This window comes from Chinchilla lanigera, unplaced genomic scaffold, assembly GCF_000276665.1.
Source record: "Chinchilla lanigera isolate Chin_1 unplaced genomic scaffold, ChiLan1.0 scaffold00078, whole genome shotgun sequence".
Taxonomy (NCBI): domain Eukaryota; kingdom Metazoa; phylum Chordata; class Mammalia; order Rodentia; family Chinchillidae; genus Chinchilla; species Chinchilla lanigera.
In genome coordinates this window covers 5,116,440-5,130,707 of record NW_004955479.1, presented here as the reverse complement: position 1 = coordinate 5,130,707, position 14,268 = coordinate 5,116,440, and the positions used below count along the sequence as shown (strand labels likewise).

Sequence of the window (14,268 nt, the reverse complement as noted above, 5' to 3'; positions counted from 1 at the left end):
CCTCTTCCGTCAGCCTGCTTAAAAACAAAAACACCGAAAAACGTCCAAAATGTGGGGAGCAAAAATCCATTTGTTTGGGATATAGCAATTGCCTCAGTTCTTAAGATAGGTGTTTTTACTGCTGCATAAATGCTAAAGGAAACAATTTCAAAACAAATAGCATGTGCAATTAATTTATATTTTTACATCCAAGCCTTTTTTGAATGTATCCAAAATACATTAGGGAAAATGTCAAAGGTCGGTGTGCTACAGTTTAACGTCTGAAGGGTCATGTAACAGACTTGCACGGTCAGTTATCAAATTTTTATTTATTCACAGCAATGTTTGTAGGTAACAACACATTTTAACCATGAGTAAGAAAGCCACAAGAAGTTGTGTACACAAAACAATACAGCTCAAGTTAAATACATTAAAGTTTAATTTATATAAGAATATATCCTCTAGAGAATACACTAGGCTTAAACTATAGCCCTAATTAAACAGTTTTTTACACTTGTGTTGTAAAGATAACTGACACTAACTGTAACTGAAAAAAAGTACAAACCACAGAGGCATTACGATTAAAAGAATATAGTCCTGCAAGATAAAAATTAAAATATTAGAAAAGTACACTATTAAAATCTAAGAATAATAAATTTCAATAATCACATTGTTAATATTATCCAAGCAATTCAGAAATTTGAAAGTGTCATTTCACCATGAGGTCACCAATTATTTCTGTCTGGGTCTTGTATAACATTCGTGCTCCAGGGAATGTGTTTGGCCCGGAGGGGAGACTGGGAATCAGGCAGAAGTAGACGCTGCCCTGACAGAGCTTGCAGTCTGGTGGGGAAGCTAGATGGGCCCAGAGTTTCCCACAGTTCAAGATGAGAAGTGTTGGGGAGGGGCCTCGCGTCCTACAGGAAGTAACCTCTCAGTCCAGGCCTTAGGGTCAGGGTGAGTTAGCCAGGCAAAGACAAGCAGATAGAAATGGAAAGAAGGTTCCACGCAGAGGAGAAGTAAATGCACAGGTTTGAGGTGCAAAAACCTTTATCTATCTACAGCAGGATTCTCAAAAGTTCTCATATAACTCACTAGGCCACAGCGAGGTTTTCACTCGTCCACAGGGAAAAGAAGCAGTGGGGTCCCTGTGTCCAGCACTAAAGCCATTCAGCTCTCATGTCTCAGCTTGCGATGTCTCACTTTCTGGCATTCTAAGAACTGATCGCTCTTATGAAATAATGGTGACAGTAGATGGCATTTTTAAAAAATAGAGGACCCAATTTTAGAACTAAGAAAGCCAAAACTAATTGTGTCTACAACTTTAAAGTCTGGGGAGTCACTGGTGGAAGAGTAAACCTCTGGAGAGCCTACAGTTAAAGGGAGGGAGGGAAGAGGGCATCAGAGGTGAGGCAAGGAGGGCGGCAAGGGGAGACCGCGGAGTCCACCTGGGGACTCTGGACTTTATCCTGTGAGAAATGAGAATGATTTTACTTTTAAACTCTACTCACATCTCTAAAAGGCAATTCCGGTATTCTGTGTGCAGAGGATGTGCGGGGCAGGGTAAGACAGCCGCCAGCAAGCAGATGAGTGTCACCGTATCACCCCAGGAAAGAGGAGATCACAGTCAGGCTTAGGATCAAACTGATGAGCCTGAGCAGAAAAAGGCTATTTCAAGAGACAAACTTAGTGGGATTGGGGATTTGTTACAGTGGGTGAGGAAGTGCGGTGGCCATCGCTGATGCAGTCTTTTTCCTTTGGAAAAGGAATTAATCATTGTTCTAACTAATGAAATTGGGAATGTAAGAGAAAGAGCCCTTTTGTGGAGGAACACCGTGAGTTCGCTTGGGGACCTGTTGAATTTGAAGCATCTTTGTGTTCAAGTGCCCTTTGGGCCGTTTGTCTATACAGGTCTCCAGCACAGGAGAGCAAGAGCCGAGGGTGGAAATAAGTCTTGGGGTCATCAGCAAAATGACGGCAATCTTGCAGTAGATGAACTATCCCAGGGAAAACATTACTACAAGACTGACGGGAGATGAGCAGTGTGAAAGAAGACAGAGCAGCCAAGGGGGCAGGAGCAGAGCCAAGAAACCAAGGCATCCGCATAGTGAAGACCAAGGAAGGAGGTCCCATTTCAGGAAGCAGCAGCCAACAGCGTCAGACGCAGTCGGCATGGATGGGGAGAGGGGCTGAGAGGTGCATTTGATTTAGCAACAAGCGGTTGTCAGGAACCTTGCAAAGAGCTGTGGGGGCAGCAGGTATGAAGCCAGGGTGTGAACCTGCCAGCAGGAAGGAGCTCTTTCACACACTGGCCTTTCGAAGGCAGAGGCGAAATGGACCCCACAACTGGCAGGAGATGCAGGTTTAGCAAAGTAGTGATTTGCTTTCTAAAACATAAAAAGTCATTTATGGTTATTGTAGGAGCCAGGTGATGGGGAGAATTTAAAGGTTTGTAGCAGGTGATGATAACCACCAGAAACCCAGATACGGTACTGTCTTTCCAAAACTCAATGTCTTTACCACTCCCAGAAGGACACAATATACCTACATGATTGTCAGTGGATTTAAATACACTTAAGGATGTTAAGTGGTTCCAATAAATTCTCACATTTTAAAGGAATCACATTTTAAAAAATTTCAGAAATCACATTTTAAAAGATTCTTAAGTTATGGCAATTTTAGCTCCTGTCCATAGAGATCATACTCTTTGAATAATATATATCTTTGAATAGCTGGTGGTACAGGGAGCTTCTCCACAGAGGCTGGCTGGCAGAGGCGCTGGAGTCCCATAAGTCTTCGAATTCTTAACCGACATAAATGCTTCAGTGAACAAGGATTCTCTAAAATGAACAGGGAGGGGGACAAGCAAAAATTATGAGTAATGTTAGTGGATTGACCAGGAAACTACAGATTGTTTCAGCATACCATGAATCACGTCATTCTGAAGAGCATGCGTGCATACTTTAATGAATGAAATTCGTACTGCAGTGAAGTATTCTAGAATACTGCCTGAAATGCAAACTCCACCAGGGCAGAGACTTAGTCTGTCTCTGTGCCAGGAACAGAATATTTAACTGTGGTGAATATTTAACTAAAATGCATTAAATGAATAAATGAACTTGACTTAAGAAAGTGAATGCTCACACCTCCTCATGTTTAATTATATTTAAAATATCTAGAACTGGATGGTAGGTATATTTCTTCACTTCCTCTCTCCCCTAGCAATCCAGGAATCATCGATACAAATGATTCTATGATTCATTCATGGTTCAACCTGAGGCTTGTTTATAGTATCTTATATCGAAACTTTTTATAATTTAAAAATACTGATTATTCAAATATCTGATGTTAGCCATTATTTTCAATTCTTACTTTGTATTATAATTACAATATGGGTATAAGATACCAGCAAATGAACTCATAAAAGGGCAGCACAGGACACAGGCTTACACACAGGCTCTGGACTCCGTCAGTTTGGGTTAAAATCCTGGCTTTGTCACTGTATACTCATTTGACTTCGGGCAAGTTACTCAATCTCTGTGATTTTAATATTCCCAACTACGAAACGGGGATACTAATGAGACGTACCTACAGGGCATTTGCATATTAAACAAATTAATTTATATAAACTAGTAAAGTGCTTGGTACATTGTAGCCATTCCAGAAATGGTAACTATTATTCAGTTCAATAGTAAAACTGATTGTATTTCTGATACACTGGAGAATATAAACATTCAAGTTATTTTTTTAAAATTTAAAATAACAATTTCCAAAGATTATTGAGGCAAAATGATTGTTACCAAAGCAGAGACGGGAGAAAAGTTCATTTTTATAAAAGATGACCACTGTTTGTCCCCGTCGCACTGCTTCACTTATACTTGGAGGAATCCTGCCATCTAGTGTTTGATCAGTATTATAACAACCAGTAATGCGTGCTCTCAACAATGGACACCGTCCTGGCTGTATTCACAATTAGAATGTCTCTTTAAAGTCATTCGAACTGGGGATTCTTTTGCAATAAAAACATACGGAGAGTGAATTCCCACTCAGAAGCAAAATCTATGCTGTCTAGACTGGATAATAACATTGTAGAATGAGCCTGTATTTTGAAATAAGACAGAAAAGGGTTCAAATCTTTGCTTTGTTATTTTTTTCTATGGTTCTAACTTTGGGAAATTAATTTATTTAAACTTCAGGGGCCTGTCTCTCGTTGCACTCTCAAAACTGCTTCAACTTTTTATTGAAAAATAAGGTAAATATAGAGAAACAATTCACATGCATAGTTCTACAAGTTATTGTAAGTTAAATTTTAAAAATTGCCTCCCAGGTCTTGAAGTAGAACTTGGCTGGCCACCCCAGAATTTCCTCTGCAATCCTTCCAATGTTACTCTTCCTTCCTGCACACGTCGCTGCTATTGTGACTTGTCTAGCAATCACTCCCTCTAGAGTTTCACCTCCCAGGTGTCCTGTCTCTATGCCATAGTATTGACAACCCCTTCTTAGAAATTTCGATGTTTTTAAGTCTTTTTTTGCCTGCAGGGTCTCCATTCCATTCTCATCCTTCAGTCTTTGAAGAACTCAAGTGCTCTGTATCTCCCACACCCTGCACCGTGCTGATTGCTTTGCAGTGTTACAGTTCCATGTCCTGCACTGTCTTCCCTATTTCTTGAAAACTGATCGCTAGGTTCAGAGGCTTGATCAGATTTAGGTTTGATTTCTTCAGCAAAACTATGTTACTTCTTCAGGGACCACATAGCTTGGCATTAACAGCTGATAGTTTTCAATGACTATATCCATAGTTTGTGGGGACGTGTCCATTCATGTAATTTCTTTTTCATTGATTATCTGAAATACCTTTACAAAAGGCTGTTTTGCTCATCCACTCTCTGGTGACTAGTGGCACAAGTTATACAAATAAGGGAGAATACACAGCTTCAGCACTTTCTTTTATTAGTTTCTCAGATAAAGTGATTTTCTATCGTCCTTTGGAGGTGACCAGTTTTTTAAAAGTCGTGTATTAAAGCGTGTTGGATATGCTTTAATTAACGGAAATAATTATCCATTTGCAAAGTAAATTTTGGCCATGCAGGTCTCTTCAGATTGGCTCCTGTGTTCTTTTGCCATGATTCTGACAGTCTCTGAGAGCACTTTTACTCCCTGGTATAAGAGGTGCTCCAGTTCTTCTCACACATTTTCTTCCTCTGGAATCAGCGTTCCTCTCAGACACTCTTGTTTCTTTTCCAGGAGCTGCATCTACAAGCCAGAATCTGTGTGGTCGGGGTTCATTGCTACGGGGTTCATCACTATTTCTAAGGCTTTCTGTAGGCAGACGCGCGCGCGCACACACACACACACACACACACAGTTACACGTACAGTGCACATGAACACGTATACTTTCAAGGTAAAATGGCTTATAAATTCATACTGTTACTTCCAATTTAAATTAGAACCACAGGAGTTCTTCAAAACATCTTCTATCTTGCACCTGCATTTCCTTTCTTCTACGCGGATGACCCTGAATCTCACACGTATGAAGAATAATGGAATTCGAATATCCCTCATTCTCAGCGTAGCAACATGACAGTTCTGTAACTTGCAGTATCTTAGAATATTTTGAATGAATATATATTTATTAGTAAAATTATTTGCTTGATTTATTTACTGATATTTAAAAGTAAATATTTGTGCCATGTGTATGTCACCAGAGAATATAACCAGTGCATATTTACTGTATCTTCTCCCTTTTAACTCTCAGTGTTGGTATTATGTTCAATGTTAGTCCTATTTAATGCTGGTCTTTGTGTTGATATCTTTCTAGTCATTTTGGGTTGCTAAAGGTTGTTTCTTAGTGGATTCCTCAGTGGGAAATCAGAGGAACAAATTTCGTGAGTCCTTGCGTGCTGGAAACCATTTTTTTATACAGCAACTCAAAGTCAATTTTGCTGTCACACGTCCTCAGCTCACATCTTCATCTCTGGGCAGTCTTTTTTTTTTTTTTTTTGGTACTGGGAATCGAATTCAGGACCTTGCACTTGCCAGGCAGGCTCTTGTTGCTGCTGAGCTGCATCCCTGGCTCTAGATAGTCTGAAGTATATTATTCCATTATATTTTTTAGTGTAAAGTGCTGATAACGAAAAGATTAATACAAATATATGTTAATTTAAGTGTTTTTTCCTCATAAGTCATTTGTTCTTTTTACCTATCTGCCCAAAGGATACTGTAATTTGGAATTTCAAATCTTTCATTTTTATTATGGGAAGTGTTTTTCTTGAAATTTTTAAAATTGTGTTTGTTTGGTTTCCTACATTTGGCTTTCCTTTTCTTTTTAAGGAAACTTATATGTAATTCATATATCAACTCTTTATTGTTTCACGTCAATATTTACCAGTCTTTCATATCCTTTTACCTATTTCTTCACTTCTATTTGATTTTTAAATTTTTCTTTCATTTCATCTTCTATGTCTCTTAAGGTTTTATGTATTGTGCTATTCTTGGTTTTCTTCTAGTTCAGGCTTCATACTTGAAAATATTACCTTCTTTTATTTTGAATTACTTCCTCAGTTCTGTTACCTCATTCCTGAATTTTCCTAATTTTGACTTATTTTTTAAATGAATCATTTTCCTATGCAGTTTAGTTCATTTTGAAATAGAAACTTTTAGTCTTGATCTGTTTGGTGCTTTTTTTTTCTGATGTATTTGGTCTGTAAGGATATTATTCTGTTCCTCTATTTCTTCTTCTAACTATCTGAGATTTGATTGTGCTACTTTTCTGCTGATCATTTTTATTTGAATTTAATTTTTAAACTTTTTTTTAAAAATGGTAGTTTCAAGAATCCATAGGGTCTAGACTGCTTTGTAATTCTCTTTAGCCTTTTATTTGTAATAATTCAGTTTTGAAAATATCTAAATTCATTAAGTATGTTTAATACTGTAGACACTGTGCTAAGCATGTTACACATATTCTCTCTGCACCCCCCACCCCATTCTGGGGATAAAACAAAGCCCGGTTCTCAAGTGTGGCAGCAAGTGCTGCACACGGAGCTGCAGCCCTGGCACCACGCATTACCTCCTTAAATCCTCCCAGAACATTATGAGGTACACGCGACACTAGCTCCGCTTTGCAGTGGGAGAGGCAAGACATAAAAAGGATGGCTAATTTGCTTAGTCACATAGCCAGTGTGATTCTCTTGGTTTTCAGTATAGAAAATAAAATCTTCTGCACTTGGAGAAACAAAAATAATATAATAAACTGTTGCTTGTTCCCATGAACATGTCAGCCCCTTCAATCACACTATGGACAAAGTAAGCTATCAGTTCTACTCCCAGGCAAGGCCAAAATGCCTTCTCATCCTAGATGAATCTCATTCTAGAGCTTAACTTCTATCCTCACAATACTGCATGACTCATCACATTTCCTGGGATTTCTGTTTTAGTTGCTGAAAATTTTTTAATTATAAAACGCATTCCAGGGGAAGCTGATTTAGGTGCAAGTGTCAGATTATTTACATTTTGTGTATAGTCCATGGCGCCTTTTTTTTTTTTTTTTTTTTTTTTTTTGATACAGGGTCTCAGTATGGAGTTCAGACTGGCCTTGAGCTCGCTTTGTAGCTGAGGCTGGTCTCGAACTTGCAATGATCCTCCCACCTCAGGCTCCCGAGTACTGGGATTACAGGCGTGTGCCACCATGCCTGGCCTCCATGGTGACTTTTTAAATTCTGTGAAATTGATGTCCAAGTAGGTTTTGAAAGCTAATTTTCTTAAACTTATAATTTGAATAGAAAACACCTCTATGACTTTTTTCTAGGTTCTACTTGTATTTAGAGTAATTGAAAATTTATTTTTCTTAAAACTCAATGTTTAACTTTAATTTTTATAGTTCTAGGGAGAAAACACAGGGTCTTGCACATGCTAGACAAGTGCTTTGCCACTGAACTATACCACCAAGTTCTCTTGGAAAATACAAAATGCCTTGCCTATTACACAAAGCCTTTGATAGTAGGAATTTGCCAATAAAGACCTGAGAGAAAGGTTGTCATAAAGAACAATTCCAATCTTTTTCATTCATTCATTTACTCTGTAAGTATTTACTGAGTATTTACTACTCACTAGGCTTATACTAAACCTTGAGAATAGAAAAAGGAACACAATGGGTCTAGGCCAGGGAGATTTCAGTCTACATATTGTATAGTGTTATGTAAGTTAATTGTTAAACTATGAGTCCCAGCCAGAATGTTAATAAAGTCATATCACTATACAAGAGTTGGAAAATATCAAGAACACCTCAAAGTTTGTTTCTTACAGCAAAGAAATGTTAACGGTAATTTTAAAAAATAACCTAGATAATTCTAAATAGAAAGTGAAGAAGCACTAAAAAGTATCAAAGATATTAAGAAACTTTATGTACAATTTTAATAAAAAGTTATAGGTAAAATATTTGTTTTTACCCAGTATCTGGCGTATCTCTGGCCATTCTCTCTGTACTTCTAGTGCAGACTTCAGTTTAGCACACAGAGGCACATAATCCACATAATCGATTAATATACGAATAACGCTGCCTACCAGGTGTTTCATCCAAGGAACTGTAATAAACTCACAGAACTGAGACAATTGATAAGTTCAGTTTAGTAGTATTCTTAATATGCCACACATATATAGCACTTAATTTTGTTAGGAAAAATCATACTGTGTCTTTTCATAGGAAATAAAGGATCCCTACCAGTAATGAGCAAAAATGGGAAATAATTTGTTTGCTTGTTTAAATGAGCTATAGCCCTGAAAACTGGCATGGTTTTTATGCAGCTATAATTAATACAATTGAGAAGAATCATGTTTTTCTCTATCTGGCCCCAATATGCCACCAAATATGCATGAAGTGATTAATTACAGATGTTTTTATATTCTATATTTTGTTTCCAAGTCAAGAAAAATAAACAACATATTTTCATGGCTCACTTTATAGTTAGGTCCTCATATTGCAAACAAAAGCAAATCAAAAATAAGAAATGCATAAAAATTAATGTTGATTTTTTTCTTATAACATCCCTAAGTGAGGGAAAGGTTATGAGTTAGACACCAGAATACAAATTTTTCTTAACAGCACATTAAACAGCCTTCAAGACAGAGCACATGCTAGGCCACAAAGTGAGCCTAAATGGTTGTAAGAAGGTCACAATTATGTCAAGTATGTTTTCCAAGCACAGTGACAAAAAACTAGAGATCACCAACAGGAAGAATTTTGGAAACTTTACAAATACCTGGGCATTAAACAACATACTCCTGAGCAACCAGTGGTAAATAAAGAAATCAAAAGGGGAAAATAAAATTTCTTGAAGCAAATATAAGAGTTAGGATAATGACCTAATACACAGAAGAAAAGGATGTAACTCACCGGGTTGTCTTTTATCACACAAGACGTCCATCCTGGCAGTACCTCTTCCTCTGTCTCAGACCACACGAATGAGTGTCCAAAGATGTCCCCATGCATGCAGTCAAAGCACATCTCCACCTGATAGCCATTGTTCAGCAATAGCCTCAGCATGACTTCATCATTCAGGGCATATTGAATGGCACTGGGGAAACGGGTGTCATTCACATGCATAAAATAACAATTGACATTAGCTCCGTGTGAGAGAAGCAACCGGACAATTTCATGGTTACTGGCCCTCACCGCCACAAGGAGACAGTTGAGGGGATCCAGGTTCGGGTCTGCACCTGCAGCCAGAAGGACTTCTGTGCAGCGGATGTCGTTATTAGAAACGGCAAAGTACAGTGCGGTCTTCCTCTCATCATCATAGCTCTTGGAAATATGATCAGCAAGTAAGGTGTTGATATCGAAACCACTTTCAATGAGCAGTTCTAGGCACTGTGCGTTCTGCCCGTCTGCTGCTGAGTGAACCGGAGTTAACCCACTTTTCCGAATTGCATGTTTGGATGTTACTGGGATAAGATATTTCAATGCACTAAAACAAACAAACAAGCATCTCTCAGATATCCATATGGCATAAAAAGAATGAAGAAACTAAATAAACTGTTTTCCTTGCTAGAAAAGTAAATGTAATTTGTTTGGTTTCTCTTATTTTTTCTGTATAACCTTGTACTTAAATGTTTAACCTTTGTCCATCAAAGTCCTACTAGTTAGTTTAATGTAATTTAGTTCACTTTTTATTATCCTCCTCATTCAAATACTCCTGGGGAACATGTTGGATCTTGTACGTTTGGCTTTAGATGTGACTCCTCAGGATCCCTCCCCACTTCCACGTCTTCTCTGAATGATATAATTTTTATTAGTAGCTGATGCTATTTGATAAAAAGCTGATGCTATTTGCAAAGCTCTTCTGATGGCATTCAAGAAATCTTCTTGATCTTGACCATTAGAACCATGGTGTCATAGGAAGTGAGAGCTGGAATCAAACTTGGAATCTTAACAGAAGAATAAAGTCTCCAAGGCTAAGATGATTTGGCTAAAACACACAGTTACATGTAGAGATTAGACCTTGACCTTAAGATCCATATTAATTATTCCTTGTTAACTAACTCATAAGCATTCATTTATTTAATATTGGTCATGTATATAACCTGTCTCTTTCCATATAATTTAGAATAGAATTTTTAGCCAAAACAAGTCTTTATTATTTCATCAATTTTATATCAGTCCCATTGAAATAACTGACCACAGCTTATGTTTCTAAGTACATGTGATAAATACTTGTGAATTTCACACTTGACTAACCAACTAGACATGCACAAGAGCCGCAAGCAAGGATAACTTGATCTCTTGTGCCTAATTCAGAGCTACTATGTGTGAATTTATGAACACCAGGAGGAAATCCAGGTAAACTTTAACAACATGTCACTTAGCACCAATTATGCATCATTAGCTCCTTAACTTAGCCAGCATGGCTACTGAAAATCATAATGCATAATTACTTCAAAGTTTTTGAAGTTATGAAATATGTTTAATTGCCTAAACCACCTCTTACACTGAGTATTTAATATAGTGATTCTAGACTTATGTTGCTGTGTGTGTTGATAACACACGAGTCAAAACTACTTTCAACTAGTTGTATGGAAACAAAGAAATCTAAACTTATAGTGAAATTTTCTATTGAGGAATACATTTACCTTCACACTATAATATCCTGAAGATGCTAGGAAATAGAATAACTTATTATACTGTTACAAATTTTAATCCTTGTCAAGAGTAAATTTTTAGAAACTCCATAGCCTTTTGTTACCACATTTTTAAATAGACTCACTGGAACAGCTTGTACAAAATTCTCAACTGTAACTTATTCCATCTAAAAGAGAATAAAATCGCATTTCTTTTCACTATTAAAATAGTATAAATTCATTTTGTTCAAATGCAAGAACATAGGAATGAGACAATCAAATAACTTGTAAGCATTTAAATACAAACCTTGTGAACATTTTGCCTATTTCCCTGTGGATTTTGAGCAGCATCATATACTGAGGGATGTGTGATTGTACCGTGAACATGATTTTGCATTTTTAGTGTAAAGTTATCAGCCCATAACGCGCTACTCACAGATAGTGTCCCTCATAGGCAGCTCGGTGTATGGGGAGATGCCCTGCCCTGTTGGGTATGTTTCCACTTCCTCCGTACTCCAGCAGGAGAGCAATGCAGTCAGGATTCCCACCTCCCGCCGCCTCGAACAACACCGATGCCCCATCATCCGCCAAAGCGAACACATCACCACCTGGCAGTGTAAACATGGCACAGGGTGACTGAACAGCACTGCTAAGATTACCTCCTTCAAAACAATCTGTTGCTTTTCTTTCTGGTTAGAACTCAAAGTTAAACCAACAAATTGATTTCCACAGTGGACAAATGCTTCCAAGAAAAAGAGACCATTAAACTATTAAAAATAGTAACAATAATTAACCCTCTATCTACTTCAACGAATATTTGTGGACTCCACAGTATGTAAAAAAAGTATGTGTGACCCTAGAATGAATTAAATTTGACTCTTAATTGTAAGAGGGAAGTGAAACAAAATGTCATCGGAGAGCATTAGTTGTACTACGCTCCAGTGCGTCAGTTCTAGGAAGCACGGTGCAAGCGCGAGGACGGTATCTGACTATGACCGAGGAGGGCTGCCCACGTCTACTCACCTACACATCTGCACCTGCAGGCGGAGCGATGCATACTATTTCTCATGGACTTGTTAAGGTATAAATGAGATTATATTGAGACACTTTAAAAACCATTGCTAAAAAAAAAACAAAACAAAAAAACAAAAAAAAACATTGCTGTTCCCCATAGATGATACTTGGGGTGTTATGCGGTCCTAGCCTTCATTTAGAGATGAGGAAACAAGAGTAGATAAATGTTTAACCTTTTGAGTAGGTGGCACTGTGTATTTTTAATTTAAAGTGATTATCCCACAATATATTATTCATAGACAATTTCCCTCATGAGCAGCATGGTGTTTAGGAAGACGCCCTGACCCGTTAGCCATGTTTTTACTTCCTCCATAGGACAAAGGGGTAGGAAGGTAGCAGTAGATAGCAGAAGCCATTTCGTGAATTAGGTGTCTTAACTCTTGGTTGTGTAATTGTGTAAAACACTTTAAGGGTCTAAAGTGAGGCAAGGTCACAATCCATTGGGGAAAATTAAGGTAAAACTTAGAGAGGAGGTGAGTTTTACTGAGTGTATTCCAAGGGAGGGAAAGTATCTGATGCAACCTAGACAGAGGGAATATCAGGTATGTCTGGGAATCCTGACTGTCTACTTTGGCTGTAACATAGGGATACAAGATGGGAATAGTGAAGCACGAACTCAGGAAAACCATTCAAACTAATGCAGTAGTTTTATTTCAATGGCCCTTTAAGGACAGGATCCTTAATTGCCATGCATGACACAGATAAGGAGACTGGAAATCTGGAATCATGAGGAAATGATTATACTGGTCCAGAGAAGATGTGAGAGATACCAAGGATGGCAGCTGGATGGCAAGGTGAGGACAAAGAGGCCTTTTAGGACTTTGCAGCTAATGGGATTAGAAAATAAAATGTTGGAGGAATTAGAGATAAACCTAATTTTTTAGTCCTGGTTGAGATATATTATTATATTGGGGTGTGGGAAAAGAGAAGGAATTCAATGTAGGCAAAGATACAGGCAAGACCTGGGTGGAAACCAGGCTGCCTCTAGACAGAGCAATCAGAGCTGAGCTTGCACATCCTTAGCTGTAATATATAGGGCTTATTTCTGTTGTGGAATGGGGATTTATGGCAGAGGCAGGATATAGATCTGAGAGCCTCATGCTCAGCTACGTTCAGGGGTGGAAGAGCAGCTCAGGAGGATGGAGGAGAGGCCCAGAGGCAGGAGGGACGTCAGGGAAGCGGTCATTCTTTTTCACACACCTTTGTGGATTAGATGTTCCAAAACGTCACAGTGACCATACTCTGCGGCAACACCGAGCGGTGTGACTCCAAATCCATCTCTCAGGTGGACGTTGCCTCCGTGGTTTAGCAGCAGAGATACGATGTCTTTTCGGCCTTGCTTGGCTGCTTCATGCATTGCTGACCATCGCTTGACACAGGGTTGGTCAAGGCTGGTGTTGTGTTTAATCAGAGCAGATACCATGTCAAAGGAGCCCTTTTTAACAGCTTGAGAATGATTTTTAAAAAGAACAGCCAACAGTAGACGTATTAACATGAATAACTTACAGAGTATTAAAGCAATTACCAACTTAATATCAAAACAGATATTAGCTCTTTTTATTGTATGAAAGAATACTGTATTTCACGTATCTGAATTTCTACTTGTGCAGTATGAATACTCAGGAGCAGTCTCTTTCTTTAAGGCTCCGAGGGTGGTGAGAGTTGCATGGAAAATGCCGTGTACTCTTTCCGAGCTTCAGTCCACTCACTAACAAAGCGGTTGGTCACTGGGTTGTATAAGCTGATACATGCAGAGTGCTAGTCCCAGCACATACGGGAGGGCAGTAAATTATTTGTATCATTTTATCATTCCCAGAAACCTGGTGCTCCACGTATATACAATGTTTACGAAGTTTTCGCCCAGAAAAATGCTTTTCCCTTTCCCCCAACCAATGGCAGCAGTAAACATTGAATGGACTTTTCTGAGCTTCGTGGAGACCTAACAATAGGACTGTGATGAATCTGAGCAGCTCAGCTGTTCTAAAAGGATGAACAATGTAAGAGTCCGTGACTGAGCGGGATGTTTCTCTGTTCTGCCCCCTGCTGGTCTGTAATGATTGCAACCATACTGTTAAGAGCCTCTTTTTCTGTTTGTATCTCTAGG

General features: G+C 38.5%; 1 protein-coding gene across 7 annotated transcripts in view; it reads right to left on the bottom strand.

The window, feature by feature from the left end:
* Window positions 1-288: 288 nt before the first annotated feature.
* Window positions 289-14,268, bottom strand: part of Asb15 (ankyrin repeat and SOCS box containing 15) — a 47,479-nt gene continuing 33,499 nt past the window's right edge. For 5 of the 7 annotated variants that reach the window (XM_005402329.1, XM_005402331.1, XM_005402327.2 and 2 more), the window contains 5 exons: window positions 13,365-13,610; window positions 11,527-11,698; window positions 9,370-9,940; window positions 8,426-8,579; window positions 289-2,819 (listed from right to left, as the gene is read on the bottom strand). In XM_005402329.1, the coding sequence (XP_005402386.1) occupies window positions 2,647-2,819; window positions 8,426-8,579; window positions 9,370-9,940; window positions 11,527-11,698; window positions 13,365-13,610 (1,316 nt within the window). In that variant the 3' untranslated portion in view covers window positions 289-2,646. The remainder of the gene's footprint in view (window positions 2,820-8,425; window positions 8,580-9,369; window positions 9,941-11,526; window positions 11,699-13,364; window positions 13,611-14,268) is intronic. The other 2 variants (XM_005402334.1, XM_005402333.2) reach the window with 2 other exon arrangements.